Source organism: Leucoraja erinacea, chromosome 2 (assembly GCF_028641065.1).
Source record: "Leucoraja erinacea ecotype New England chromosome 2, Leri_hhj_1, whole genome shotgun sequence".
NCBI classification, from domain to species: domain Eukaryota; kingdom Metazoa; phylum Chordata; class Chondrichthyes; order Rajiformes; family Rajidae; genus Leucoraja; species Leucoraja erinaceus.
Genome location: NC_073378.1, coordinates 138,327,644 through 138,354,013, shown reverse-complemented (window position 1 = coordinate 138,354,013; position 26,370 = coordinate 138,327,644). Strand labels below are relative to the sequence as shown.

Genomic DNA, 26,370 nt, shown 5'->3' with positions numbered 1-26,370 from the left:
CTGAGTGCGTCATTTCCGGTTCGTGTCAAGAAGCGAGAGGATGAAATCAAGATGGCGCCGAGTGCAGGCGCCGTTGAGTAATTCAAGAGATCTGACGGCTCTTTCCATGGTGAGTGTGTTTGTTGGATGTTATTTAAGGCACGTTTTTGCTTCGGCACCAGCTGCCCATCCAGGAGGCTTTAAACATTCATTTTACACACTGTATATTCAACACGTTCAGAAGTTACTTGGCATTTTAGTATTTGGTGAGTGTGCGTGAGTGAATGAGCCTGTATGTGTGTGAATGTGTGTGAGTGCGAGTGTGTGTGTGTGTGTGTGAGTGAGAGTGCGTGGAAGAGTGTGTGTGTGTGTGTGAGAGAGAGAGAGAGAGTCTGTGTGTGTGTGTGTGTGTGAATGTGTGTGTGTGAGAGAGAGAGAGAGAGAGTGTGTGTGTGTGTGTGTGAGTGTGAGTGTGAGTGTGTGTGTGTGTGTGAGATAGATAGAGAGTGTGTGAGTGAGTGTGTGTGTGTGTGTGTGAGAGAGAGAGAGAGAGTCTGTGTGTGTGTGTGTGTGTCAGGTGGAGGGTGTTTGTGATCAACAAATAGTACAAACGAGCGCAACCGAAAGCCCCCCCCCCCCCCCCCCCCCCCCCCCCCCCCCCCCCACTGGCCAGCAATATTGGAATTGGTGCAGAGGTGGAATATTGCGTTGAGTAACCAGCCCTCCCGTGTGATGCTGGTCCCACTTAGTCTGGTAGCTATATAAAACTGTGTGACATAGTTTAGGATTACAGCATTTATTGCCCATTACGTAACTAGTCCTGGAGAAGGTGGGGTGAGCCTGGAACTACTGATCTGCTGATTAAGGCAGTAATAATAATAATAATAATTTTATTTATAGAGCACTTTAAAAACAAACATAGCTGCAACAAAGTGCTGTACATCACTAATCATTGACAAAAAATTAATACACACCAAAAATAACAATCAAAAGAAATAGTAGGAAAAGACATTTAAAATAAAGAAACATCAAAAACACCACAAACAGAAGCAAAGCCTCAGGCATGGTCAAAAGCCAGGGAGTACAAATGCGTTTTAACACTGGATTTGAAGATGGACAGTGAGGGGGCCTGTCTGATGTGCAGCGGCAGGTTGTTCCAGAGTGCCGGAGCAGCAACAGAGAAGGCTCTATCCCCTCTGAGCCTCCGACTAGACCTCGGTACCTCCAGGAGCAGCTGACCAGCTGACCTGAGGGACCGGGCAGGAGTGTATGGGTGGAGCAGCTCAGAGAGGTAAGGCGGGGCGAGCCCATTCAGAGATTTTGGTAGGGATGTCCAGGATTTCAACCCAGTGATGAGGAAGAACTAGCTGAAGAACTTCCAAATCAGGGTGGAGTGTGAGTTAGAAGGAGCCCAATAGATTGTTCCTCGGATAACCCTCACCTTGTCTTTATTGGTTGTTCAAGTCATAGGGTTCTAGAACTGTCTGGCACAGAAACAGGGTCTGTCGCCCACCTTGTCCATGTCAACCAAGTTCACATGCAGGACTTGTCCAAATTGCCTGCATTTGGCCCATATCGCCCTCAACCCTTCCTTTCCATACGTTGAAGGTGGAGAAAAAAGGTTTGATTGGCATCTGAGGGGTGATTTGTTACACAGTATGTGGGTGTATGGAACAAGCTGCCAGAGGATGTAATGTGTCGGAAAGAACTGCAGATGCTGGTTTAATTCGAAGGTAGACACAAAATGCTGTCGTAACTCAGCGGGACAGTCAACATCTCTGGAGAGAAGGAATGGTTGACGTTTTGGGTCAAGACAGTTTCTGGTCTGAAGAACGGTCTCGACCCGAAACGTCAAAGCCTTTGTCCTGTCAAAGCAAGTAATTGGATATTTTTAAGGTGGAGATTGATAGATTCTTGATTAGTAAGGGCGTCAGAGAAGGCAGGAAATGGAGTTGAGAGGTAAAGATAGTTCAGCCTTGTTTGAATGGCGGGGAAGCTGGATTGGCCTTGAAGGATACACAGAAAAGCTGGAGAAACTCAGCGGGTGCAGCAGCATCTATGGAGCGAAGGAAATAGGCAACGTTTCGGGCCGAAACCCTTCTTCAGACTGATCAGGGGTGGGGGTGGGTGGGGACAAGAAAGGGAAAAGGAGGAGTAGCCGGAAGGCTGGAGGGTGGGAGGAGACAGCAGGGGAGCTGAGGAAGGGGAGGAGACAGCAAGGGCTAACAGAATTGGGAGAAGTCGATGTTCATGCCCCCGGGGTGCAGACTCCCCAAACGGAATATGAGGTGCTGTTCCTCCAATTTCCGGTGCTGCTCGCTGTGGCCATGGAGGAGACCCAGGACAGAGAGGTCAGAGGCGGAGTGGGAGGGGGAGTTGAAGTGCTGAGCCACCGGGAGGTCAGCTAGGTTATTGCGGACCGAGCGGAGGTGTTCGGCGAAACGATCGCCCAACCTCCGCTTGGTCTCACCGATATAGATCTGCTGACATCTAGAGCAGCGGACGCAATAGATGAGGTTGGAAGAGATGCAGGTAAACCTCTGTCGCACCTGGAACGATTGCTTGGGTCCCTGAAAGTAGTTGAGGGGGGAGGTAAAGGGACAAGTGTTGCATCTGCTGCGGCCGCAAGGGAAAGTGCCCGGGGAGGGGGTGGACCGAGAGGGAAGGGAAGAATTGACAAGGGAGTTATGGAGGGAGCGGTCTTTGCGGAAGGCAGATATGGGGGGAGATGGGAAGATGTGGCCAGTAGTGGGGTCACGTTGGAGGTGGCGAAACTGACGGAGGATTATTTTTTGTATGTGATGGCTGGTGGGGTGAAAGGTGAGGACTAGGGTGACTCGGCCCTTGTTGCGAGTGCGGGGATGGGGAGAGAGAGCAGTGTTGCGGGGTATGGAAGAGACCCTGGTGCGAGCCTCATTTATGGTGGAGGAGGGGAACCCCCGTTCCCTGAATAGTGAGGACATTTCAGATGTCCTGGTGTGGAACGCCTCATCCGTGGAGCAGATACGGCGTAGACGGAGGAATTGGGAGTAGGGGATGGAGTCCTTACAGGAAGCAGGGTGGGAAGAAGTGTAGTCCAGATAGCCATGGGAGTCAGTGGGTTTATAGTGTATGTCGGTTAGAAGTCTATCACCTGCAATGGAGATAGTGAGGTCAAGGAATGGTAGGGAAGTGTCGGAGATGGTCCAGGTGTATTTCAGTGCCGGGTGGAAATTAGTGGTGAAGTGGATGAAGTCAGTCAGTTGTGTGCGGGTGCAGGAGGTGGCACCAAAGCAGTCGTCGATGTAGCGGAGGTAGAGGTTGGGGATGGGGCCCTGGTATGTATCGAACAAGGATTGTTCGACGTAACCTACAAATAGGCAGGCATAGCTGGGGCCCATGCGTGTGCCCATAGCTACGCCTTGTATTTGGAGGAAGTGGGAGGAGTCGAACTCGAAGTTATTGAGGGTAAGGACCAGCTCCGCTAGGCGGAGGAGAGTGTCAGTGGCTGGGTATGGGTTGCTTCTCTGGTCGAGGAAGAACCGGAGGGCTGTGAGACCATCGTGGTGGGGGATGGAGGTGTATAGTGATTGGACGTCCATGGTGAAGATGAGGGGGTGAGGGCCTAGAGAATTGAATGCGCGGAGACGACGGAGAGTGTCTGAGGTGTCTTGGACATAGGTAGGGAGGGATTTAACCAAGGGTGATAGGATGGAGTCAAGGTATTTGGAAATGAGTTCGGTGGGGCACGAACAGGCGGAGACAATGGGTCTTCCGGGACAATCTGGTTTGTGGATTTTAGGGAGAAGGTAAAATCGGGCTGTGCGGGGCTGGGGAACGATGAGGTTGGAGGCTCGGTCGGGTAGGGCATTGGAGTGGATGAAGTTGGTGATGGTGCTGGAGATGGTGGCCTGGTGCTCGTCAGTGGGGTCATGGTCCAGGGGTAAGTAGGAGGAGGTGTCCGATAGTTGGCGCGTGGCCTCAGCTTTGTAGAGATCGGCGCGCCAGACTACCACGGCACCTCCCTTGTCAGCGGGTTTGATAACCAAATCTGGGTTGTTGCGTAGTGAGTCGATGGCAGAGCGTTCCTGTGGTGAGAGATTGGAGTGAGACAGGGGAGTGGAGAAGTTGAGGCGGTTGATGTCGCGACGGCAGTTATTGATAAAAAGTTCTAAAGCCGGAAATTGGCCACGAGGGGGGTTCCACGAGGAGGGGGTGCGTTGGAGACGGGAAAAGGGGTCATCAGTGGGGGGCGAGGACTCCTTCCCATGGAAGAAAGCTGTGAGGCGGAGGCGACGGTAGAAGCGCTCCAAGTCGTGGTGTGCGCGGAATTCATTGAGGTGGGGACGGAGGGGGACAAAGGTAAGACCTCTGTTGAGGACAGACCGTTCGGTGTTGGAGAGGGGGAGGTCGGGGGGGATGGTGAAACACTCGACAGGGATGGGGGTTGGGTCCGGAGGAAGGCAGGTGGGGACGAGGCGATGTGTGGTGGGGGGTGTGGTGGGTGGTCAGGGGGGTGGGGGGGTGAGAGGGCTGTGGTGTGGGTGGGGAAGAGCAGGGGCCACACAGTTAGAGGGGGTGGGGGGAGGAGACTCACAGTTAGAGGGGGTGGGGGGAGGAGACTCAGTCGAACTGCCACTGAGGTGAGCAAGGCTGGGTCGACTAGCACTAGGACCCAGTGGAGTCAAACCCAGGAGAGAGGGAGTGAGCAGCGTGAGGGCTTCAGGCCCAGTGGAGAGTCCAGGCTCCAGGTAAGGCGACGGCTGTTGGTTGTAGGGGGGGAGGTGGAGTGGCGCGGGTCAGCGGACCCGATGGTGGTGGTCCAGAGGCGTGGGGTTAGGTATTAATTGATTGGTCATATTTAGGCTTTCCTGTTGTAAAGAGCCAATTGTAATGCATGATGGGATTTGGACAACTCCTATCATGCAAGGTTTTTTTTTATTTTTTAAAACGTCATCCGTTCCTTCTCTCCAGAGATGTTGCCTGTCCCGCTGAGTTACTACAGCATTTTGTGTTTACCTTTGATTTAAACCAGCATCTGCAGTTCTTTCCTACACATTACCTTCTCTGGCAGCTTGTTCCATACACCCACCTATGTAAAAAATTACCCATCCGATTCCATTCATTTTTTTTTCTCCACCTTCAACCTGTGTCCTCTGGTCCTCGATTCTACTCTGGGCAAGCGACTTAGTGCATCTCCCCGCTCTATTCCTCTCATGATCTTATACACCTCTATATGAGTGTGTACCTATCCCTCATATGATCTTATACACTTCTATATGAGTGAGTCTGCACCTTTGGGTGCTCATAGGGGTCCAGGGTCCCCACCCGTCCAGCCCCGTCTGGCCCAACCCAGTCCCAACCATCGCAGTTGAGTATAGGAGCAAAACGGTCCTTCTGCAGTTGTACAGGTCCCTTGTGAGACAACACCTGGAGTATTGTATGCAGTTTTGGCCTTTTGGCCTTCATAACAAAATGAGTTGAGTATAGGAGCAAGGAGGTCCTTCTGCAGTTGTACAGGGCCCTGGTGAGACTACACCTGGAGCATTGTGTGCAGTTTTGGTCTCCTAATTTGAGGAAGGACATTCTTGCTATTGAGGGAGCCCAGCGTAGGTTCACCAGGTTCATTCCAGGGATGGCAGGACTGTCATATGCAGAGAGAAAGGGGCGGCTGGGCTTGCATATTCTGGAGTTTAGAAGGATGAGAGGTGATCTTATTGAAACATATAAGATTGTCACGGGTTTGGACATCCTAGAGGCAGGAAACATGTTCCCGATGTTGGGGGAGTCCAGAACCAGGGGCCATACACAGTTTAAGAATAAGGGGTCGGCCATTTAGGACTGAGATGAGGAGAAACTTTTCCACCCAGAGAGTTGTGAATCTGTGGCCATTTAGGACTGAGATGAGGAGAAACTTTTCCACCCAGAGAGTTGTGAGTCTGTGGAATTCTCTGCCTCAGAGGGCGGTGGAGGCCGGTTCTCTGGATGCTTTCAAGAGAGAGCTAGATAGGGGTATTAAAAATATGGGGAGAAGGCATGCACGGGTTATTGAAGGGGGACGATCAGCCATAATCACAATGAATGGCGGTGCTGGCTCGAAGGGCCAAATGGCCTCCTCCTGCACTTATTTTCTATGTTTCTATATGATCACCCCCCCATCCTCCTGCACCACTAGATTCAGGAACAGCTTTCCCTCCCCGCAGTTACCAGGCTACTGAATGGTCCTGCCTAAGCTAGAATGTACTCACGATCATTCAACCGACCTCGTTGCGGGCCATGCACTTGTTGTGCTTGCATTTCTCTGTAGATGTAACACTATATTCTTCACTCTGCTTATTTTCTCCTCAACACTACCTGAGGGTCCGACCCCAAACATCACCTATCAATGTTCTCCAGGGATGCTGCCTGATCTGCTGAGTTACTTTGTATGGTCTTTGGCAATCTTTTTAAGTGAACTTTTTCAGCCTCATGACCGAATTCTGCTCCTATAACATATGAACTAATGAAGTTAACACGTTTGACTCTTGAATCGAAGCGTCACCCACCCCTCTGCCTCCAGCGTTCTTCCAACAGGATGTTTTCCTACAGTGGCGATCCGGGTTGGGGATGATTCAACTCCAAGAGCTACTACATGGAGCTTTCATAAGCCATAATATAACAGCCCTGCTCGATCAGCACCGCATCCACCACCCATACAGTCCCTCCCTCCACACCAGCGCACAGTGCACGGTGTACAGAATGCAATTTCAGTTACGTGACCAGCCGGAATTCCTAAACCTACGGCTTGAGTTACAGGGAGAGGTTGGATAGGCCAGGACTGTTATCTTTGGAGCATAGGGGGCGAAGAGGTGACCTTGTTGAGGTGTACAAGATCCAGTGCCAATGTATCTAACCAGAGGGATTAAGTGTAAGGTGAGAAGGGAGAGATTTAAGAGGCACCTTGGGAGCAACTATTTCACTTAGAGGGAGTCTGCATCTGGGATGCTCTGCCAGAGCGAACCGTAAAATTGAGAATATTCTGATTTTTTAAAACATTTGGATAAATATATGTTTAAGAGGGAACTGCAGATGCTGGAGAATCGAAGGTTACACAGAAAAGCTGGAGAAACTCAGCGGGTGCAGCAGCATCTATGGAGCGAAGGAAATAGGCAACGTTTCGGGCCGAAACCCTTCTTCAGACGAAGGGTTTCGGCCCGAAACGTTGCCTATTTCCTTCGCTCCATAGATGCTGCTGCACCCGCTGAGTTTCTCCAGCTTTTCTGGATAAATATATGGACTGATTCCTGGGATGTCAGGACTTTCATATATAGAAAGACTGGGTAGACTCGGCTTGGACTCGCTAGAATTTAAAATATTGAGGGGGGATCTTATAGAAAGTTACAAAATTCTTAAGGGGTTGGACAGACTAGATGCAGGAAGAATGTTTCCGATGTTGGGGAAGTCCAGAACAAGGGGTCACAGTTTAAGGATAAGGGGGAAGTTGTATGACCGAGATGAGAAAATCATTTTTCACACAGAGAGAGGTGAATATGTGGAATTCTCTGCCACAGAAGGTAGTTGAGGCCAGTTCATTGGCTATATTTAAGAGGGAGTTAGATGTGGCCCTTGTGGCTAAGGGGATCATGGGGTATGGAGAGAAGGCAGGTAAAGGATACTGAGTTGGATGATCAGCCATGATCATATTGAATGGTGGTGCAGGCTCGAAGGGCCGGATGGCCTACTCCTGCACCCATGTTCTATGTTTCTATGTCCTCTGATCCTCGATTCTACTCTGGGTAAGAGACTTAGTGCATCTCACCGATCTATACCTCTCATGATCTTAGACACCTCTATATGGAGAGAAGGCAGGCAAGGGTTATTGATGGGGGACGATCAGCCATGATCACAATGAATGGCGGTGCTGGCTCGAAGGGGCGAATGGCCTACTCCTGCATCTATTTTCTATGTTTCTATATGGAGTTGTTTTTCATTCTTTGCCAAAAGCCAGTCACCGCAGTGACATCCGCTGGGCCCATTCTTATCTGATTAACCTCTTCAACTTCCTAAATAAACATGTAAGAGAGCAGCGAACTATTCAATTTACATTAAAAAAAACCTTATTCCATCAAGTGTCAGTTTAGTTTAGTTTTGAAATAAAGTGCGGAAACAGGCCCTTCGGCCCACCGAATCCACGCCGACCAGCGATCTCCGCATACTAACACTATCCTACACACCAGGGTATGTGTTGTGATTTCCTTGGCAAAACAACATGTTTCACAGTTTGTCCATTCTCGTGACAATAATAAATCGTAACCAATAAACCGTGAGTTAATTTTATTGCTGATATCTCCATCGCTGCCATTAATCACCCGCCCAGTTTTGTTGATCTCGTGACAAACGCCCCTTTGGCCAGGATGTGGTCGAGGGTGGAGGCTCCAAGACGTGGTCGAAGAGGGAAGCTCCAGGGGGAGGGGCTCCAGCCCTCATCTGCCCCACAACAACAGGGCGAGCGCTGCTACTTAAGGCGGGGAAAGGCATTGGGGGGGAGCAGAGCTGTTGAAGGGAGGCAGTGGGGAGAGCTCTGACTTCGCGGAAAGCAGCAGGAAGGAGGCGACACAAAGTATATACGACACAAGGTAAAGGTTTAGCTGAATGATGGCGGGCATGTGTGAGTACGAAGGAGAGATAACTATGAAATGCTGCGATGGTTTAGAGGAGTAGAGTGCAGACTCTGTCACACAGGGCAGAGCTGCCATGGATGCTGTCTGGTCCGCTGTGCTGGTATGCTCCAGCTCTTGGTGTTTGGACTACAGCTGTAGGAGCGTCTAGCTGCAGCCCTTGACTGGCCATGTCGAGTGGCTGGAGCTGGTCACCTCAGCATGGTACTGGGGAATGTGGGCGTGGGACGTGATCACGCCTGAGGTGCAGGCAGAGAGAAAAGGGGAAGGGAGAAGGAAGAGAGGCAGGAATCCTCCAGGGCCATTCCCCTCCACAACAGGTAGATTACTTTGGATACTGTTGGGGAGATGCTGGTATGCGGAAAGCAGCAGTAGCAACTGGGTCTGTGGCACCAGGCCTGGCTGCGGCACAACGGGCAAGGGTGGCATAGTGCTAGCTGACTCCTTAGTTGGGGGACACACAAGTGGTTCTATGGCAGCAATGGAGTCCCCAGAATGGAGAGAAGCCCCCCCCCCCTCCAGTGCAGGGCTACCCCAGTGTGTGACACAGTGTAGTTACCCCAGTGTGTGTTACAGTGTAGTTACCCCAGTGTGTGTCACAGTGTAGTTACCCCAGTGTGTGTCACAGTGTAGTTACCCCAGTGTGTGTCACAGTGTAGTTACCCCAGTGTGTGTCACAGTGTAGTTACCCCAGTGTGTGACACAGTGTAGTTACCCCAGTGTGTGTTACAGTGTAGTTACCCCAGTGTGTGTCACAGTGTAGTTACCCCAGTGTGTGTCACAGTGTAGTTACCCCAGTGTGTGACACAGTGTAGTTACCCCAGTGTGTGGCAGTGCAGTAAATTTAAAGTAGCACTTTCTTCCCAATAACCCTTTCTGGCTTAATCCCTCCCTTCACCACCTCCAGTTTAAATTCCAGATGGAATATTTTGGAGGACCAAGTAACCAAGAAGAACCAAGGACACTTGGAAACAGAGTGCCTCATCCACAGAGTCTCAGATGATCAGGCAACGGAGAGAGAATCACACACAGGATAGGCGGGTGTGGGACTGGGGAGATTGGTCCACTGGCACTCGAACAGATTGGATGGGCTGAGCAGCCTCTCGCTGCGTGTCATCATTCTTACTGCTCGCCCCGCGACTGCTCCGCTCGCACCCTGCCCGCTGGAAAGGTGGTGGCGGGAGAGAGTTGTCGAGGGAGGGAGGAGAGCGACCCACAGCCCACCCCGTGTGCGTGTGTTACCCAGTGCAGAGGAGTAAGTTAGCGGAATCTCCTCATTATGATATTTGCTCCACAAGGACGTCTCCCGCAGTCACACCCCCCACTTCGCCTCTGACCGACACCTCCCTCCTCCAATCACCGCGTTGAATCATCATGTCCAACCCCCACTGCCTGCTGACAGACGCCTCTCTCGTCCAATCGGCGCCCTCGATCATCACTCCCCCACCCCCACTGTCTCGCGGAAAGCGTAAGTTTTTAATTAAAATGTTTTTCACCGAATTTCAAAATCCGGATTACAAAGCATTATCGCCCACCTCCCAAAACATGGGAGATTTCCGTCCGTGATTGTGTTCTGATTTTATTCTCCCCAAATTCACAGGAATTATCTAGATTCCACCGCTAACCTGCACGGGGTTCTGGGAGGGGGGGGGGGGGGGGGGGGGCGGGTCAATTAGCCTACCGACGAGGACGTCTGTGTAAACACGCGGGGGGATCCCACGGCTGTCACACGGAGACATGTGAACCCCGCGCATCGAACACCTAACGTTAGGATTGAACCTACGCTGCGCAACTCCAAGGCAATGGATCTATGTACTGTTCGCCGCCCTAACATGGGTTCGGGCAGGGATGTTCTAGTATGTTTTTTACTCAAGATTCCAGCATCTGCAGTCTATTCTTTAGCTTTTTTTGGCATTGTTATTTTTAATGAATACGGCGCTTACTCCGTGTGCCGATGGAGCAGTTTCCGTGCTGTATCTCTCTGTGACTATGACTGCGTGGGCCGAAGGGCCTGTCTCCGTGCTGTATCTATCTGTGACTATGACTGGGTGGGCCGAAGGGCCTGTCTCCGTGCTGTATCTATCTGTGACTATGACTGCGTGGGCCGAAGGGCCTGTCTCCGTGCTGTATCTATCTGTGACTATGACTGGGTGGGCCGAAGGAGCTGTTTCCATGCTGTATCTCTGGGTGGGCCGAAGCAAAAGGATTTGAGTATAGAAACATAGAAACGTAGAAATTAGGTGCAGGAGTAGGCCATTCGGCCCTTCGAACCTGCACCGCCATTCAATATGATCATGGCTGATCATCCAACTCCGTATCCCGTACCTGCCTTCTCTCCATACCCCCTGATCCCCTTAGCCACAAGGGCCACATCTAACTCCCTCTTAAATATAGCCAATGAACCGGCCTCAACTACCCTCTGTGGCAGAGTTCCAGAGATTCACCACTCTCTGTGTGCAAAAAGTTCTTCTCATCTCGGTTTTAAAGGATGTCCCCCTTATCCTTAAGCTGTGACCCCTTGTCCTGGACTTCCCCAACATCGAGAACAATTTTCCTGCATCTAGCCTGTCCAACCCCTTAAGAATTTTGTAAGTTTCTATAAGATCCCCTCTCAATCTCCTAAATTCTAGAGAGTATAAACCATGTCTATCCAGTCTTTCTTCATAAGACAGTCCTGACATCCCAGGAATCAGTCTGGTGAACCTTCTCTGCACTCCCTTTATGGCAATAATGTCCTTCCTCAGATTTGGAGACCAAAACTGTACTAATACTCCAGGTGTGGTCTCACCAAGACCCTGTGCAACTGCAGTAGAACCACCCTGCTCCTATACTCAAATCCTTTTGCAATGAAAGCTAACATACCATTCGCTTTCTTTACTGCCAAGTCGAAAGCCAGTCACCGCAGTGACATCCGCTGGGCCCATTCTTATCTGATTAACCTCTTCAACTTCCTAAATAAACATGTAAGAGAGCAGCGAACTATTCAATTTACATTAAAAAAAACCTTATTCCATCAAGTGTCAGTTTAGTTTAGTTTTGAAATAAAGTGCGGAAACAGGCCCTTCGGCCCACCGAATCCACGCCGACCAGCGATCTCCGCATACTAACACTATCCTACACACCAGGGTATGTGTTGTGATTTCCTTGGCCAGCACGCAAAACAACATGTTTCACAGTTTGTCCATTCTCGTGACAATAATAAATCGTAACCAATAAACCGTGAGTTAATTTTATTGCTGATATCTCCATCGCTGCCATTAATCACCCGCCCAGTTTTGTTGATCTCGTGACAAACGCCCCTTTGGCCAGGATGTGGTCGAGGGTGGAGGCTCCAAGACGTGGTCGAAGAGGGAAGCTCCAGGGGGAGGGGCTCCAGCCCTCATCTGCCCCACAACAACAGGGCGAGCGCTGCTACTTAAGGCGGGGAAAGGCATTGGGGGGGAGCAGAGCTGTTGAAGGGAGGCAGTGGGGAGAGCTCTGACTTCGCGGAAAGCAGCAGGAAGGAGGCGACACAAAGTATATACGACACAAGGTAAAGGTTTAGCTGAATGATGGCGGGCATGGGTGAGTACGAGGGAGAGATAACTATGAAATGCTGCGATGGTTTAGAGGAGTAGAGTGTAGACTTTGTCACACAGGGCAGAGCTGCCATGGATGCTGCCTGGTCCGCTGTGCTGGTCTGCTCCAGCTCTTGTTGTTTGGACTACAGCTGTAGGAGCGTCTAGCTGCAGCCCTTGACTGGCCATGTCGAGTGGCTGGAGCTGGTCACCTCAGCATGGTACTGGGGAATGTGGGCGTGGGACGTGATCACGCCTGAGGCGCAGGCAGAGAGAAAAGGGGAAGGGAGGAGGAAGAGAGGCAGGAATCCTCCAGGGCCATTCCCCTCCACAACAGGTAGATTACTTTGGATACTGTTGGGGAGATGCCGGTATGCGGAAAGCAGCAGTAGCAACTGGGTCTGTGGCACCAGGCCTGGCTGCGGCACAACGGGCAAGGGTGGCATAGTGCTAGCTGACTCCTTAGTTGGGGGACACACAAGTGGTTCTATGGCAGCAATGGAGTCCCCAGAATGGAGAGAAGCCCCCCCCCCCCTCCAGTGCAGGGCTACCCCAGTATGTGACACAGTGTAGTTACCCCAGTGTGTGTCACAGTGTAGTTACCCCAGTATATGACACAGTGCAGGGCAACCCCAGTGTGTGTCACAGTGTAGTTACCCCAGTGTGTGTCACAGTGTAGTTACCCCAGTGTGTGACACAGTGTAGTTACCCCAATGTGTGGCAGTGCAGTAAATTTAAAGTAGCACTTTCTTCCCAATAACCCTTCCTGGCTTAATCCCTCCCTTCACCACCTCCAGTTTAAATTCCAGATGGAATATTTTGGAGGACCAAGTAACCAAGAAGAACCAAGGACACTTGGAAACAGAGTGCCTCATCCACAGAGTCTCAGATGATCAGGCAACGGAGAGAGAATCACACACAGAATAGGCGGGTGTGGGACTGGGGAGATTGGTCCACTGGCACTCGAACAGATTGGATGGGCTGAGCAGCCTCTCGCTGCGTGTCATCATTCTTACTGCTCGCCCCGCGACTGCTCCGCTCGCACCCTGCCCGCTGGAAAGGTGGTGGCGGGAGAGAGTTGTCGAGGGAGGGAGGAGAGCGACCCACAGCCCACCCCGTGTGCGTGTGTTACCCAGTGCAGAGGAGTAAGTTAGCGGAATCTCCTCATTATGATATTTGCTCCACAAGGACGTCTCCCGCAGTCACACCCCCCCACTTCGCCTCTGACCGACACCTCCCTCCTCCAATCACCGCGTTGAATCATCATGTCCAACCCCCACTGCCTGCTGACAGACGCCTCTCTCGTCCAATCGGCGCCCTCGATCATCACTCCCCCACCCCCACTGTCTCGCGGAAAGCGTAAGTTTTTAATTAAAATGTTTTTCACCGAATTTCAAAATCCGGATTACAAAGCATTATCGCCCACCTCCCAAAACATGGGAGATTTCCGTCCGTGATTGTGTTCTGATTTTATTCTCCCCAAATTCACAGGAATTATCTAGATTCCACCGCTAACCTGCACGGGGTTCTGGGAGGGGGGGGGGGGGGGGGGGGCGGTCAATTAGCCTACCGACGAGGACGTCTGTGTAAACACGCGGGGGGATCCCACGGCTGTCACACGGAGACATGTGAACCCCGCGCATCGAACACCTAACGTTAGGATTGAACCTACGCTGCGCAACTCCAAGGCAATGGATCTATGTACTGTTCGCCGCCCTAACATGGGTTCGGGCAGGGATGTTCTAGTATGTTTTTTACTCAAGATTCCAGCATCTGCAGTCTATTCTTTAGCTTTTTTTGGCATTGTTATTTTTAATGAATACGGCGCTTACTCCGTGTGCCGATGGAGCTGTTTCCGTGCTGTATCTCTCTGTGACTATGACTGCGTGGGCCGAAGGGCCTGTCTCCGTGCTGTATCTATCTGTGACTATGACTGGGTGGGCCGAAGGGCCTGTCTCCGTGCTGTATCTATCTGTGACTATGACTGCGTGGGCCGAAGGGCCTGTCTCCGTGCTGTATCTATCTGTGACTATGACTGGGTGGGCCGAAGGAGCTGTTTCCATGCTGTATCTCTGGGTGGGCCGAAGCAAAAGGATTTGAGTATAAAAACATAGAAACGTAGAAATTAGGTGCAGGAGTAGGCCATTCGGCCCTTCGAACCTGCACCGCCATTCAATATGATCATGGCTGATCATCCAACTCCGTATCCCGTACCTGCCTTCTCTCCATACCCCCTGATCCCCTTAGCCACAAGGGCCACATCTAACTCCCTCTTAAATATAGCCAATGAACCGGCCTCAACTACCCTCTGTGGCAGAGTTCCAGAGATTCACCACTCTCTGTGTGCAAAAAGTTCTTCTCATCTCGGTTTTAAAGGATGTCCCCCCTTATCCTTAAGCTGTGACCCCTTGTCCTGGACTTCCCCAACATCGAGAACAATTTTCCTGCATCTAGCCTGTCCAACCCCTTAAGAATTTTGTAAGTTTCTATAAGATCCCCTCTCAATCTCCTAAATTCTAGAGAGTATAAACCATGTCTATCCAGTCTTTCTTCATAAGACAGTCCTGACATCCCAGGAATCAGTCTGGTGAACCTTCTCTGCACTCCCTTTATGGCAATAATGTCCTTCCTCAGATTTGGAGACCAAAACTGTACTAATACTCCAGGTGTGGTCTCACCAAGACCCTGTGCAACTGCAGTAGAACCACCCTGCTCCTATACTCAAATCCTTTTGCAATGAAAGCTAACATACCATTCGCTTTCTTTACTGCCAAGTCGAAAGCCAGTCACCGCAGTGACATCCGCTGGGCCCATTCTTATCTGATTAACCTCTTCAACTTCCTAAATAAACATGTAAGAGAGCAGCGAACTATTCAATTTACATTAAAAAAAACCTTATTCCATCAAGTGTCAGTTTAGTTTAGTTTTGAAATAAAGTGCGGAAACAGGCCCTTCGGCCCACCGAATCCACGCCGACCAGCGATCTCCGCATACTAACACTATCCTACACACCAGGGTATGTGTTGTGATTTCCTTGGCCAGCACGCAAAACAACATGTTTCACAGTTTGTCCATTCTCGTGACAATAATAAATCGTAACCAATAAACCGTGAGTTAATTTTATTGCTGATATCTCCATCGCTGCCATTAATCACCCGCCCAGTTTTGTTGATCTCGTGACAAACGCCCCTTTGGCCAGGATGTGGTCGAGGGTGGAGGCTCCAAGACGTGGTCGAAGAGGGAAGCTCCAGGGGGAGGGGCTCCAGCCCTCATCTGCCCCACAACAACAGGGCGAGCGCTGCTACTTAAGGCGGGGAAAGGCATTGGGGGGGAGCAGAGCTGTTGAAGGGAGGCAGTGGGGAGAGCTCTGACTTCGCGGAAAGCAGCAGGAAGGAGGCGACACAAAGTATATACGACACAAGGTAAAGGTTTAGCTGAATGATGGCGGGCATGGGTGAGTACGAGGGAGAGATAACTATGAAATGCTGCGATGGTTTAGAGGAGTAGAGTGTAGACTTTGTCACACAGGGCAGAGCTGCCATGGATGCTGCCTGGTCCGCTGTGCTGGTCTGCTCCAGCTCTTGTTGTTTGGACTACAGATGTAGGAGCGGTCTAGCTGCAGCCCTTGACTGGCCATGTCGAGTGGCTGGAGCTGGTCACCTCAGCATGGTACTGGGGAATGTGGGCGTGGGACGTGATCACGCCTGAGGCGCAGGCAGAGAGAAAAGGGGAAGGGAGGAGGAAGAGAGGCAGGAATCCTCCAGGGCCATTCCCCTCCACAACAGGTAGATTACTTTGGATACTGTTGGGGAGATGCTGGTATGCGGAAAGCAGCAGTAGCAACTGGGTCTGTGGCACCAGGCCTGGCTGCGGCACAACGGGCAAGGGTGGCATAGTGCTAGCTGACTCCTTAGTTGGGGGACACACAAGTGGTTCTATGGCAGCAATGGAGTCCCCAGAATGGAGAGAAGCCCCCCCCCCCCCCCCCTCCAGTGCAGGGCTACCCCAGTATGTGACACAGTGTAGTTACCCCAGTGTGTGTCACAGTGTAGTTACCTCAGTATATGACACAGTGCAGGGCAACCCCAGTGTGTGTCACAGTGTAGTTACCCCAGTGTGTGTCACAGTGTAGTTACCCCAGTGTGTGTCACAGTGTAGTTACCCCAGTGTGTGTCACAGTGTAGTTACCCCAGTGTGTGACACAGTGTAGTTACCCCAATGTGTGGCAGTGCAGTAAATTTAAAGTAGCACTTTCTTCCCAATAACCCTTCCTGGCTTAATCCCTCCCTTCACCACCTCCAGTTTAAATTCCAGATGGAATATTTTGGAGGACCAAGTAACCAAGAAGAACCAAGGACACTTGGAAACAGAGTGCCTCATCCACAGAGTCTCAGATGATCAGGCAACGGAGAGAGAATCACACACAGGATAGGCGGGTGTGGGACTGGGGAGATTGGTCCACTGGCACTCGAACAGATTGGATGGGCTGAGCAGCCTCTCGCTGCGTGTCATCATACTTACTGCTCGCCCCGCGACTGCTCCGCTCGCACCCTGCCCGCTGGAAAGGTGGTGGCGGGAAAGAGTTGTCGAGGGAGGGAGGAGAGCGACCCACAGCCCACCCCGTGTGCGTGTGTTACCCAGTGCAGAGGAGTAAGTTAGCGGAATCTCCTCATTATGATATTTGCTCCACAAGGACGTCTCCCGCAGTCACACCCCCCACTTCGCCTCTGACCGACACCTCCCTCCTCCAATCACCGCGTTGAATCATCATGTCCAACCCCCACTGCCTGCTGACAGACGCCTCTCTCGTCCAATCGGCGCCCTCGATCATCACTCCCCCACCCCCACTGTCTCGCGGAAAGCGTAAGTTTTTAATTAAAATGTTTTTCACCGAATTTCAAAATCCGGATTACAAAGCATTATCGCCCACCTCCCAAAACATGGGAGATTTCCGTCCGTGATTGTGTTCTGATTTTATTCTCCCCAAATTCACAGGAATTATCTAGATTCCACCGCTAACCTGCACGGGTTCTGGGAGGGGGGGGGGGGGGGGGGGGGGGGCGGTCAATTAGCCTACCGACGAGGACGTCTGTGTAAACACGCGGGGGGATCCCACGGCTGTCACACGGAGACATGTGAACCCCGCGCATCGAACACCTAACGTTAGGATTGAACCTACGCTGCGCAACTCCAAGGCAATGGATCTATGTACTGTTCGCCGCCCTAACATGGGTTCGGGCAGGGATGTTCTAGTATGTTTTTTACTCAAGATTCCAGCATCTGCAGTCTATTCTTTAGCTTTTTTTGGCATTGTTATTTTTAATGAATACGGCGCTTACTCCGTGTGCCCATGGAGCTGTTTCCGTGCTGTATCTCTCTGTGACTATGACTGCGTGGGCCGAAGGGCCTGTCTCCGTGCTGTATCTATCTGTGACTATGACTGGGTGGGCCGAAGGGCCTGTCTCCGTGCTGTATCTATCTGTGACTATGACTGCGTGGGCCGAAGGGCCTGTCTCCGTGCTGTATCTATCTGTGACTATGACTGGGTGGGCCGAAGGAGCTGTTTCCATGCTGTATCTCTGGGTGGGCCGAAGCAAAAGGATTTGAGTATAGAAACATAGAAACGTAGAAATTAGGTGCAGGAGTAGGCCATTCGGCCCTTCGAACCTGCACCGCCATTCAATATGATCATGGCTGATCATCCAACTCCGTATCCCGTACCTGCCTTCTCTCCATACCCCCTGATCCCCTTAGCCACAAGGGCCACATCTAACTCCCTCTTAAATATAGCCAATGAACTGGCCTCAACTACCCTCTGTGGCAGAGTTCCAGAGATTCACCACTCTCTGTGTGCAAAAAGTTCTTCTCATCTCGGTTTTAAAGGATGTCCCCTTATCCTTAAGCTGTGACCCCTTGTCCTGGACTTCCCCAACATCGAGAACAATTTTCCTGCATCTAGCCTGTCCAACCCCTTAAGAATTTTGTAAGTTTCTATAAGATCCCCTCTCAATCTCCTAAATTCTAGAGAGTATAAACCATGTCTATCCAGTCTTTCTTCATAAGACAGTCCTGACATCCCAGGAATCAGTCTGGTGAACCTTCTCTGCACTCCCTTTATGGCAATAATGTCCTTCCTCAGATTTGGAGACCAAAACTGTACTAATACTCCAGGTGTGGTCTCACCAAGACCCTGTGCAACTGCAGTAGAACCACCCTGCTCCTATACTCAAATCCTTTTGCAATGAAAGCTAACATACCATTCGCTTTCTTTACTGCCTGCTGCACCTGCATGCCTACCTTCAATGACTGGTGTACCATCACACCCAGGTCTCGCTGCATCTCCCCCTTTCCCAATCGTCCACCATTTAGATAATAGTCTGCTTTCCTGTTTTTGCCACCAAAATGGATAACCTCACATGTATCCACATTATACTGCATCTGCCAAACATTTGCCCACTCACCCAGCCTATCCAAGTCACCTTGCAGTCTCCTAGCATCCTCCTCACAGCTAACACTGCCCCCCAGCTTAGTGTCATCCGCAAACTTGGGGATATTGCCTTCAATTCCCTCATCCAGATCATTAATATATATTGTAAATAGCTGGGGTCCCAGCACTGAGCCTTGCGGTACCCCACTAGTCACTGCCTGCCATTGTGAAAAGGACCCCTTTACTCCTACTCTTTGCTTCCTGTTTGCCAGCCAGTTCTCTATCCACATCAATACTGAACCCCCAATGCCGTGTGCTTTAAGTTTGTATACTAATCTCTTATGTGGGACCTTGTCAAAAGCCTTCTGGAAGTCCAGATACACCACATCCACTGGTTCTCCCCTATCCACGCTACTAGTTACATCCTCGAAACATTCTATAAGATTCGTCAGACATGATTTGCCTTTCGTAAACCCATGCTGACTTTGTCCAATGATTTCACCACTTTCTAAATGTGCTGCTATCCCTTCTTTAATAACTGACTCTAGCAGTTTTCCCACTACCGGTGTTAGACTAACTGGTCTGTAATTCCCCGTTTTCTCTCTCCCTCCCTTCTTAAAAAGTGGGGTTACGTTTGCTACACGCCAATCCTCAGGAACTACTCCAGAATCTAAAGAGTTTTGAAAGATTATTACTAATGCATCCACTATTTCTGGAGATACTTCCTTAAGTACTCTGGGATGTAGCCTATCTGGCCCTGGGGATTTATCGGCCTTTAATCCATTCAATTTACCCAACACCACTTCCCGGCTAACCTGGATTTCACTCAATTCCTCCAACTCCTTTGACCCGCGGTCCCCTGCTATTTTCGGAAAATTATTTATGTCTTCCTTAGTGAAGACGGAACCAAAGTAGTTATTCAATTGGTCCGCCATATCCTTGTTCCCCATGATCAACTCACCTGTTTCTGACTGCAAGGGACCTACATTTGTTTTAACTAATCTCTTTCTTTTCACATATCTATAAAAACATTTGCAGTCAGTTTTTATGTTCCCTGCCAGTTTTCTTTCATAATTTATTTTTCCTTTCCTAATTAAGCCCTTTGTCCTCCTCTGCTGGTCTCTGAATTTCTCCCAGTCCTCCGGTATGCTGCTTTTTCTGGCTAATTTGTACGCATCATCCTTCGCTTTGATACTATCCCTGATTTCCCTTGTTATCCACGGATGTACTACCTTCCCTGATTTATTATTTTGCCAAACTGGGATGAACAATTGTTGTAGTTCATCCATGTAGTCTTTAAATGTCTTCCATTGTATATCCACCGTCAACCCTTTTAGAATTAATTGCCAGTCAATCTTGGCCAATTCACTTCTCATACCCTCAATGTTACCTTTCTTTAAGTTCAGAACCATTGTTTCTGAATTAACAATGTCACTCTCCATCCTAATTAAGAACTCAACCATATTATAGTCACTCTTGCCCAACGGGGCACGTACAACAAGATTGCTAACTAACCCTTCCTCATTACTCAATACCCAGTCTAAAATAGCCTGCTCTCTCGTTGGTTCCTCTACATGTTGATTTAGATAACTATCCCGCATACATTCCAAGAAATCCTCTTCCTCAGCACCCCTGCCAATTTAATTCACCCAATCTATATGTAGATTGAAGCCACCCATTATAACTGTTTTGCCTTTGTCGCACGCATTTCTAATTTCCTGTTTGATACCATCTCCAACTTCACTACTACTGTAAGGTGGCCTGTACACAACACCCACCAGCGTTTTCTGTCCCTTAGTGTTTCGCAGCTCTACCCATACCGATTCCACATCCTCCAAACTAATGTCCTTCCTTTCCATTGCATTAATCTCCTCTCTAATCAGTAACGCTACCCCACCTCCTTTTCCTTTCTCTCTATCCCTCCTGAATATTGAATATTCCTGGATGTTCAGCTCCCAGCCTTGGTCACCCTGGAGCCATGCCTCCGTGATCCCAACTATATCATAGTCATTAATAGCTATCTGCACATTCAACTCATCCACCTTATTACGAATGCTCCTTGCATTGAGACACAAAGCCTTCAGGTTTGTTTTTACAACACTCGTACCCCTTATACAATTATGTTGAAAAGTGGACCTTTTTGATTTTTTGCCCGGGTTTTGTCTGCCTGCCACTTTTACTTTTTACCTTGCTACCTATTGCTTCTACCCTCATGTTACACCCCTCGGTCTCTACGCTCACACATTTAAGAAACCCTTTCCCTTTAACTCCATCCTCCACTATCCCATTCGACACCCCACCCCCCTTATTCAGTTTAAAGCCATCCGTGTAGCAGTGGCAAACCTGCCTGCCAAAATGCTGGTCCCACACCTGTTAAGATGCAATCCGTCCCTTTTGTACAGTTCCCCCTTACCCCAAAACAGATCCCAGTGATCTAAGAATCTAAATCCCTGCCCCGTGCACCAATTCCTCAGCCACGCGTTCAGGTCCCGTATCTCCCTGTTCCTGCTCTCGCCAGCACGAGGAACTGGAAGCAAACCGGAGATAACAACCCTGGAGGTCCTGCTTTTCAACATTTTTCCGAGCTCTCTAAAGTCACGCTACAGAATATTCATCCCCTTCTTTCCGACATCGTTTGTGCCGACATGCACTACCACTTCCGGCTGTTCACCTTCGCCCTTGTGGATTTTCTGCACTCTGTCCGTGACATCCTGGATCCTGGCACCGGGATGGCAGCACACCATCCTCGCATCCCGTCTGTTGCCGCAGAAACCCCTGTCCGTACCTCTCACGATGGAGTCTCCCACTACAATGGCCTTGCCTGCCTTAGGCCTTTTTGGTTTTGGCTCAACAGCCCTATTCGCATCGCAAGCCAGTCCGCCGCTCAGTGTAAACACGTCTTCTGTCCCAACAGCTTCTAAGCGGGTGAACCTGTTTACAAGAGGTACACCACCCGGGGACGTTGGCATTCCATGCTTCCCTCCCTTTCTCACTGTCTCCCACCTTCTCTCTTCCAGTACCTTAGGTGTAACAATCGTACTGTAGGACTTGTCGAGGAACGACTCCGTTTCTCGTACGAACCGGAGGTCATCCACTTGCTTCTCCAGTTCCCCAACACGGCCCTTCAGGAGCTCCACCTGGATGCATTTTTCGCATTTGTAGGAGCCAGAGGCACCAGCAGTGTCCTTGACCTCCCACATACTGCAAGCATTGCACTGAATCAGCTTGCCTGACATCTCCTTCTTTCGTCTCTACCTCTCAAGCGTATTGCGTGGTCTCCTCTCCAAAGTCTCGCACTTTACTCACAGAGGACTTCCCTCACTAGGCCGCTCCTCACTGCCGCTCGCTAAGAGCCGTCTTGCTTAAATTGACTGATAAATTGCCTGATTTACCAATTTACAAAGCAAATTCCTCAGTTTTCAACTGTTTTACCACACTGACTCACTTCTCTCCTCCCACTTGGGCTAGAGCCAATCAGTCGTATCTCTTGCTAATCTGCTGCTGCTGTTCCTCCCAAATCTACAGCGGTTCTGAACAAAGGCTTGCCTGGCCTTGGCCTTTACTCAAACTTTTTTCACCCCTCTCCTCCCACTTGGGCTAGAGCCAATCAGTCGTATCTCTTGCTAATCTGCTGCTGCTGTTCCTCCCAAATCTACAGCAGTTCTGAACAAAGACTTGCCTGGCCTTGGCCTTTACTTAAACTGTTTTCACCCCTCTCCTCCCACTTGGGCTAGAGCCAATCAGTCGTATCCTTTGCTAATCTGCTGCTGCTGTTCCTCCCAAATCTACAGCAGTTCTGAACCGCTGTATAAGAGCAGGGAGGTTCTACTGCTGTTGTACAGGGTCTTGGTGAGACCACACCTGGAGTATTGCGTACAGTGTTGGTCTCCTAATCTGAGGAAAGACATTCTTAACATAGAGGGAGTACAGAGAAGGTTCACCAGACTGATTCCTGGGATGGCAGGACTTTCATAATAAGAAATACTGGATAGACTCGGCTTGTACGAGCTATAATTTAGAAGATTGAGGTGGGATCTTATAGAAACGTACAAAATTCTTAAGGGGTTGGACAGGCTAGATGCAGGGAGATTATTCCCGATGTTGGGCAAGTCCAGGACTAGTGGGTCACAGTTTAAGGATAAGAGGGAAGTATTTTAGGACCGAGATGAGAAATCATTTTTTACACAGAGTGGTGAATCTGTGGAATTCTATGCCACAGAAGGTAGTTGAGGCCAGTTCATTGGTTATATTTAAGAGTTAGATGTGGCCCTTGTGGCTAAAGGGATCAGGGGGTATGGAGAGAAGGTAAGGATGGGATACTGAGTTGGATGATCAGCCATGATCATATTGAATGGCAGTGCAGGCTCGAAGCGCCGAATGGCCTAGTCCTGCACCTATTTTCCATGTAAGAGCCTATTGCCGTGCTGTATTAATCTGTGACTATGTCTGGATGGACCTAAGGACCTGTTGTCGTGCTGTATCTCTCAGTGACTCGTCACCTGTCTGCTCTTGGCGTGACCGTCTGCTTCATTCGAGTTTGACCTCCGTAGCCGCGACATGGCACAGGATTTAGTTCAAACATTAATCTTGTTCTCTATTAACTTCCCCCACTTTCCCTTTCCCCCACCTCCCTCCCTCCGCCTTTACAATTCCCCCCCCCCCCCTTCTCCCGTTATCTGACATCCCTTTACCCCCCTTTCACCGCCAGCCTTTTGCACCTACTCAGCCCATCTGCCAATGACCCTCCCGCCTGTATCCACCTATCACTTGCCAGGCTTTGTCCTGCCCCACCTGTTTTCCAGCCCTCCCCCCCCTCCTCCCCGCACCCGGTCAGACTGAAGAAGGGTCGCGACCCGAATCTTTGTCTGTCCATTACCTCCACAGGTGCTGCCTGAGCCGCCGAGTTGCTCCAACGCTGTTGTTTTTGTTTGAGATTCCAGCATCTTCAGTTTTTCGTGTCTCCGTTAATCTGGGTCTGTTTGAACTGTTTCTTTCCAGCAGCGGCGCGGCGCAGACCACGGAGTCCCAGGATCCAGGCCCAGTCATGGAGAACAGCGCGGAACTGCTTAGAGCTTCGGCGCAGCTAGCGGAGAACATGGCGAAGGCAGGTGTAGCGATGGGGCTGTTGCAGGATGTAGCCAAGTTCGCTGCCACGGCCGGTGTGTTGTCGGGAATCTTCCAGGTGGGCGGCGCCATTCTGAAGCTGGTGATGGGAAACCAGGACAGCCCGGAGCTGAAATATATGAAGGAGCAGTTCCAGATCGTCAGGAACAAACTGGATGTGATTTCTGATCAGATCGGGCAGGTGCTGTTGGAGATCGAGAGGAGCACGATCAACAACCAGTACTTCCCCATCGAGGAGAACCTCAAGAACCAGTTCCGCAAATACATGGAGATCCTGAGCTCAGCGCCCCAGTTTCGCGACAAGGAGCGAGACGAGTTCCTCGCACACTACGACGCTACCAAGGGCGACCAGAACCTGCACACGCTCTTCGACGCGGTCATGGGCTTCTCCGCCGTCTTTGGGAAGCCCATCCTGGAGACGGCCATGAGCTACGACCAAAGGAACCGGCGCCTGATGGAAGTCATGTGTTGCCGGCTGAAGGAGCTCTTCTGCATCGGTCTGATCGCTCTCCTGGGCCACGCCGCCGTCACCGGCAACGACGTGGAGGCGTTGAAGAAAGAGTGGAACCAGAAACTGGCGCAAGTAGAAGCCAAAATGAAATCCATGGTAGATCAGTGCGTTAACGAGTTTGCGCAGCAGGCAGAGATAGATGTCGAGAAGATGGTGAAGGACAAGGGGGAGAGAGATAACGAGGAGTGCGTCGGCTTTATCCTGGAGAGACTAATGAAGAAATACGACTGGGTCCGCTGGTCAGTGCGCGTCTATAATCCAATCGGGGGCTTTGACTATCACTGTGTTGATGGCCCAAACCGCTTTCATTTTTTCCGGCTCAATAACGTCAACGTGGTTGTGTCCTACGCCATTGACCCAAAGCCCATAAACGAGGCGCAGATCCGCCGGTTGATGCAGGGCAGGGATGGCTGGAGTGACGCCAGAAAAGTGGTCAACTTCATCTCCGCCAACGTCCCGGGCAACTACATGATCCACGCGGTCAGGCGCTACAATGGCCTGTGGCTGAACAATAACTTCCCCGACAACTGCCACTTCTGGGAGAACTACAGTGGGGTCACCCTCTGTGTCCACTCCACATGATGGCCCCAGGGGAAAGCCGGTCCCTATGGAAGTTATAGAAGACTTATTTAAGACATTTATCACAGTCAACTATTTTACGTGATCAGCTTATTGTACTCAGACTCACGTGATTGTTAGTTTTGCAGCGTTAAATTTATCTAGTAATCAATGCACTAAACCAGTTACTTATTTTTACTTATTTTTACTTTTGTGTATCAATATTCTTAATAAATACATGTGTATCTTTGTGTGTAAACATAAATAAACCAATATGTAACAATGTAATATGGTGTGGGAAGCCTTGGCTTGTGTAGCCTTGGCTTTAACTGAAACATAATGGCAGGACAAAGCTGGGACATTAGAAGTTGATTTTAAGGGTGGCGAGTGAGGGACGAGATATGACGGGAAATGTAACGTTTAATAAAACTGAACCAAGGTCCGAAGTAAATGTGGCGAGACAGTGAATACTAGAATCAAAGACAGATTGATGCAAAGGGGTGCAGCATGAAATATAGTGTAGCAGAGATAAGGCTGAAAGAGTTTAATAAAAGCTGCTTGTTTCTGTGAATCGAAGAGCAATTAGATAACGGACAGGTGATGTCATCTCTGAATGTTCCAGCTGAATATTTGCAAATAAAGGCTTTCGGCTCCTTGAAGAATTCTCCGTGCCTGTGTCATCTTATCCAAATTTGAGTCTTAAAACCACGACGTCCCGTCATGGCGGGATATGGTAGAAATTAAATTGATCAAATAGGTGATTAAAATGAATCCGGACCCAATCAGGTCAGTGTCCGCATCCTAGATTTATCAGCGTTACAATTAGGCGCTTAGAGTCCAATCAAAGGTCACCGTCGGATTGTAACACCGTCGGTGTGCAACCGGTGAGCAGCCGCTTCCCCAGTTTACTGACCGTCCGCTGAACACCAAACGCTGCAGACACGACCCTGTCTGGTTACCTCCTGCACTCAGCAGCCGCTGCCCGGCAAACAACACAATGGCCACCGGCAGCGGGGTCTTCTAATGCCCTTTATCCTTGTAGATAAATCGTTGTCTTTGCTTGGCTGTGCTTAAAGTGATTAATCGGTTCTGTGAAAATAAAGACGATGTACACGGTAATCAGTTCAATAAATTCGAGTCACGAATCAATTGTTTAATAGTAAGATTAAACGAGAACTTACCAGTTTGAAGTTTGATCTTCATTTTATGAGGAGTAACGTTGGGTGATTACGTGAAGAACCCGCCAGGATGCGTTCGTGTCAATATTCAAAGCAGCGGTGTGAAACCACAGATAGCAGTAAGTGAACTGAACATAGTAAGATTATAGAACTAGGATGCCAGTCGACTTTATGATCGAGGGTGGGCGTGGAGGGCACATAATCCCTCAACGTTACTCCTCATAAAATAAAAATCAAACGTGCGTGTGCTGGTTGATTGTGCAGTGTGCGTGCTGCTTATGTTTGTTGATTGTGTCCCTTTTTAAAAAGCTACTGTAATGCGCCCTTTTAAATTGCCCCTCGGGGACGAATAAAGTGCTTTGAATTGAATTGAATTGAATATACTCACATCCCAGATATG

General features: G+C 49.9%; 1 protein-coding gene across 5 annotated transcripts; it reads left to right on the top strand.

The window, feature by feature from the left end:
- On the top strand, window positions 1-25,454 carry LOC129716062 (protein rapunzel-like). 5 transcript variants are annotated; one of them, XM_055665951.1, is made up of 2 exons: window positions 1-109; window positions 23,598-25,454. In XM_055665951.1, exon 2 carries the CDS (start codon window positions 23,644-23,646, stop codon window positions 24,814-24,816), a length of 1,173 nt encoding a protein of 390 aa, XP_055521926.1. In that variant the 5' UTR covers window positions 1-109; window positions 23,598-23,643; the 3' UTR covers window positions 24,817-25,454. The 5 variants fall into 5 exon arrangements, with proteins under 5 accessions (XP_055521926.1, XP_055521946.1, XP_055521937.1 ...); XM_055665971.1 differs by having other exon boundaries at window positions 17-109; window positions 23,601-25,454; XM_055665962.1 differs by lacking the exon at window positions 1-109 and adding an exon at window positions 14,562-15,594 and having other exon boundaries at window positions 23,601-25,454.
- Window positions 25,455-26,370: the final 916 nt, after the last annotated feature.

Coding starts and splice junctions, on each gene's coding strand:
- LOC129716062 (XM_055665951.1), top strand. CDS start 23,644: ATGGAGAACAGCGCGGAACTGCTTAGAGCTTCGGCGCAGCTAGCGGAG.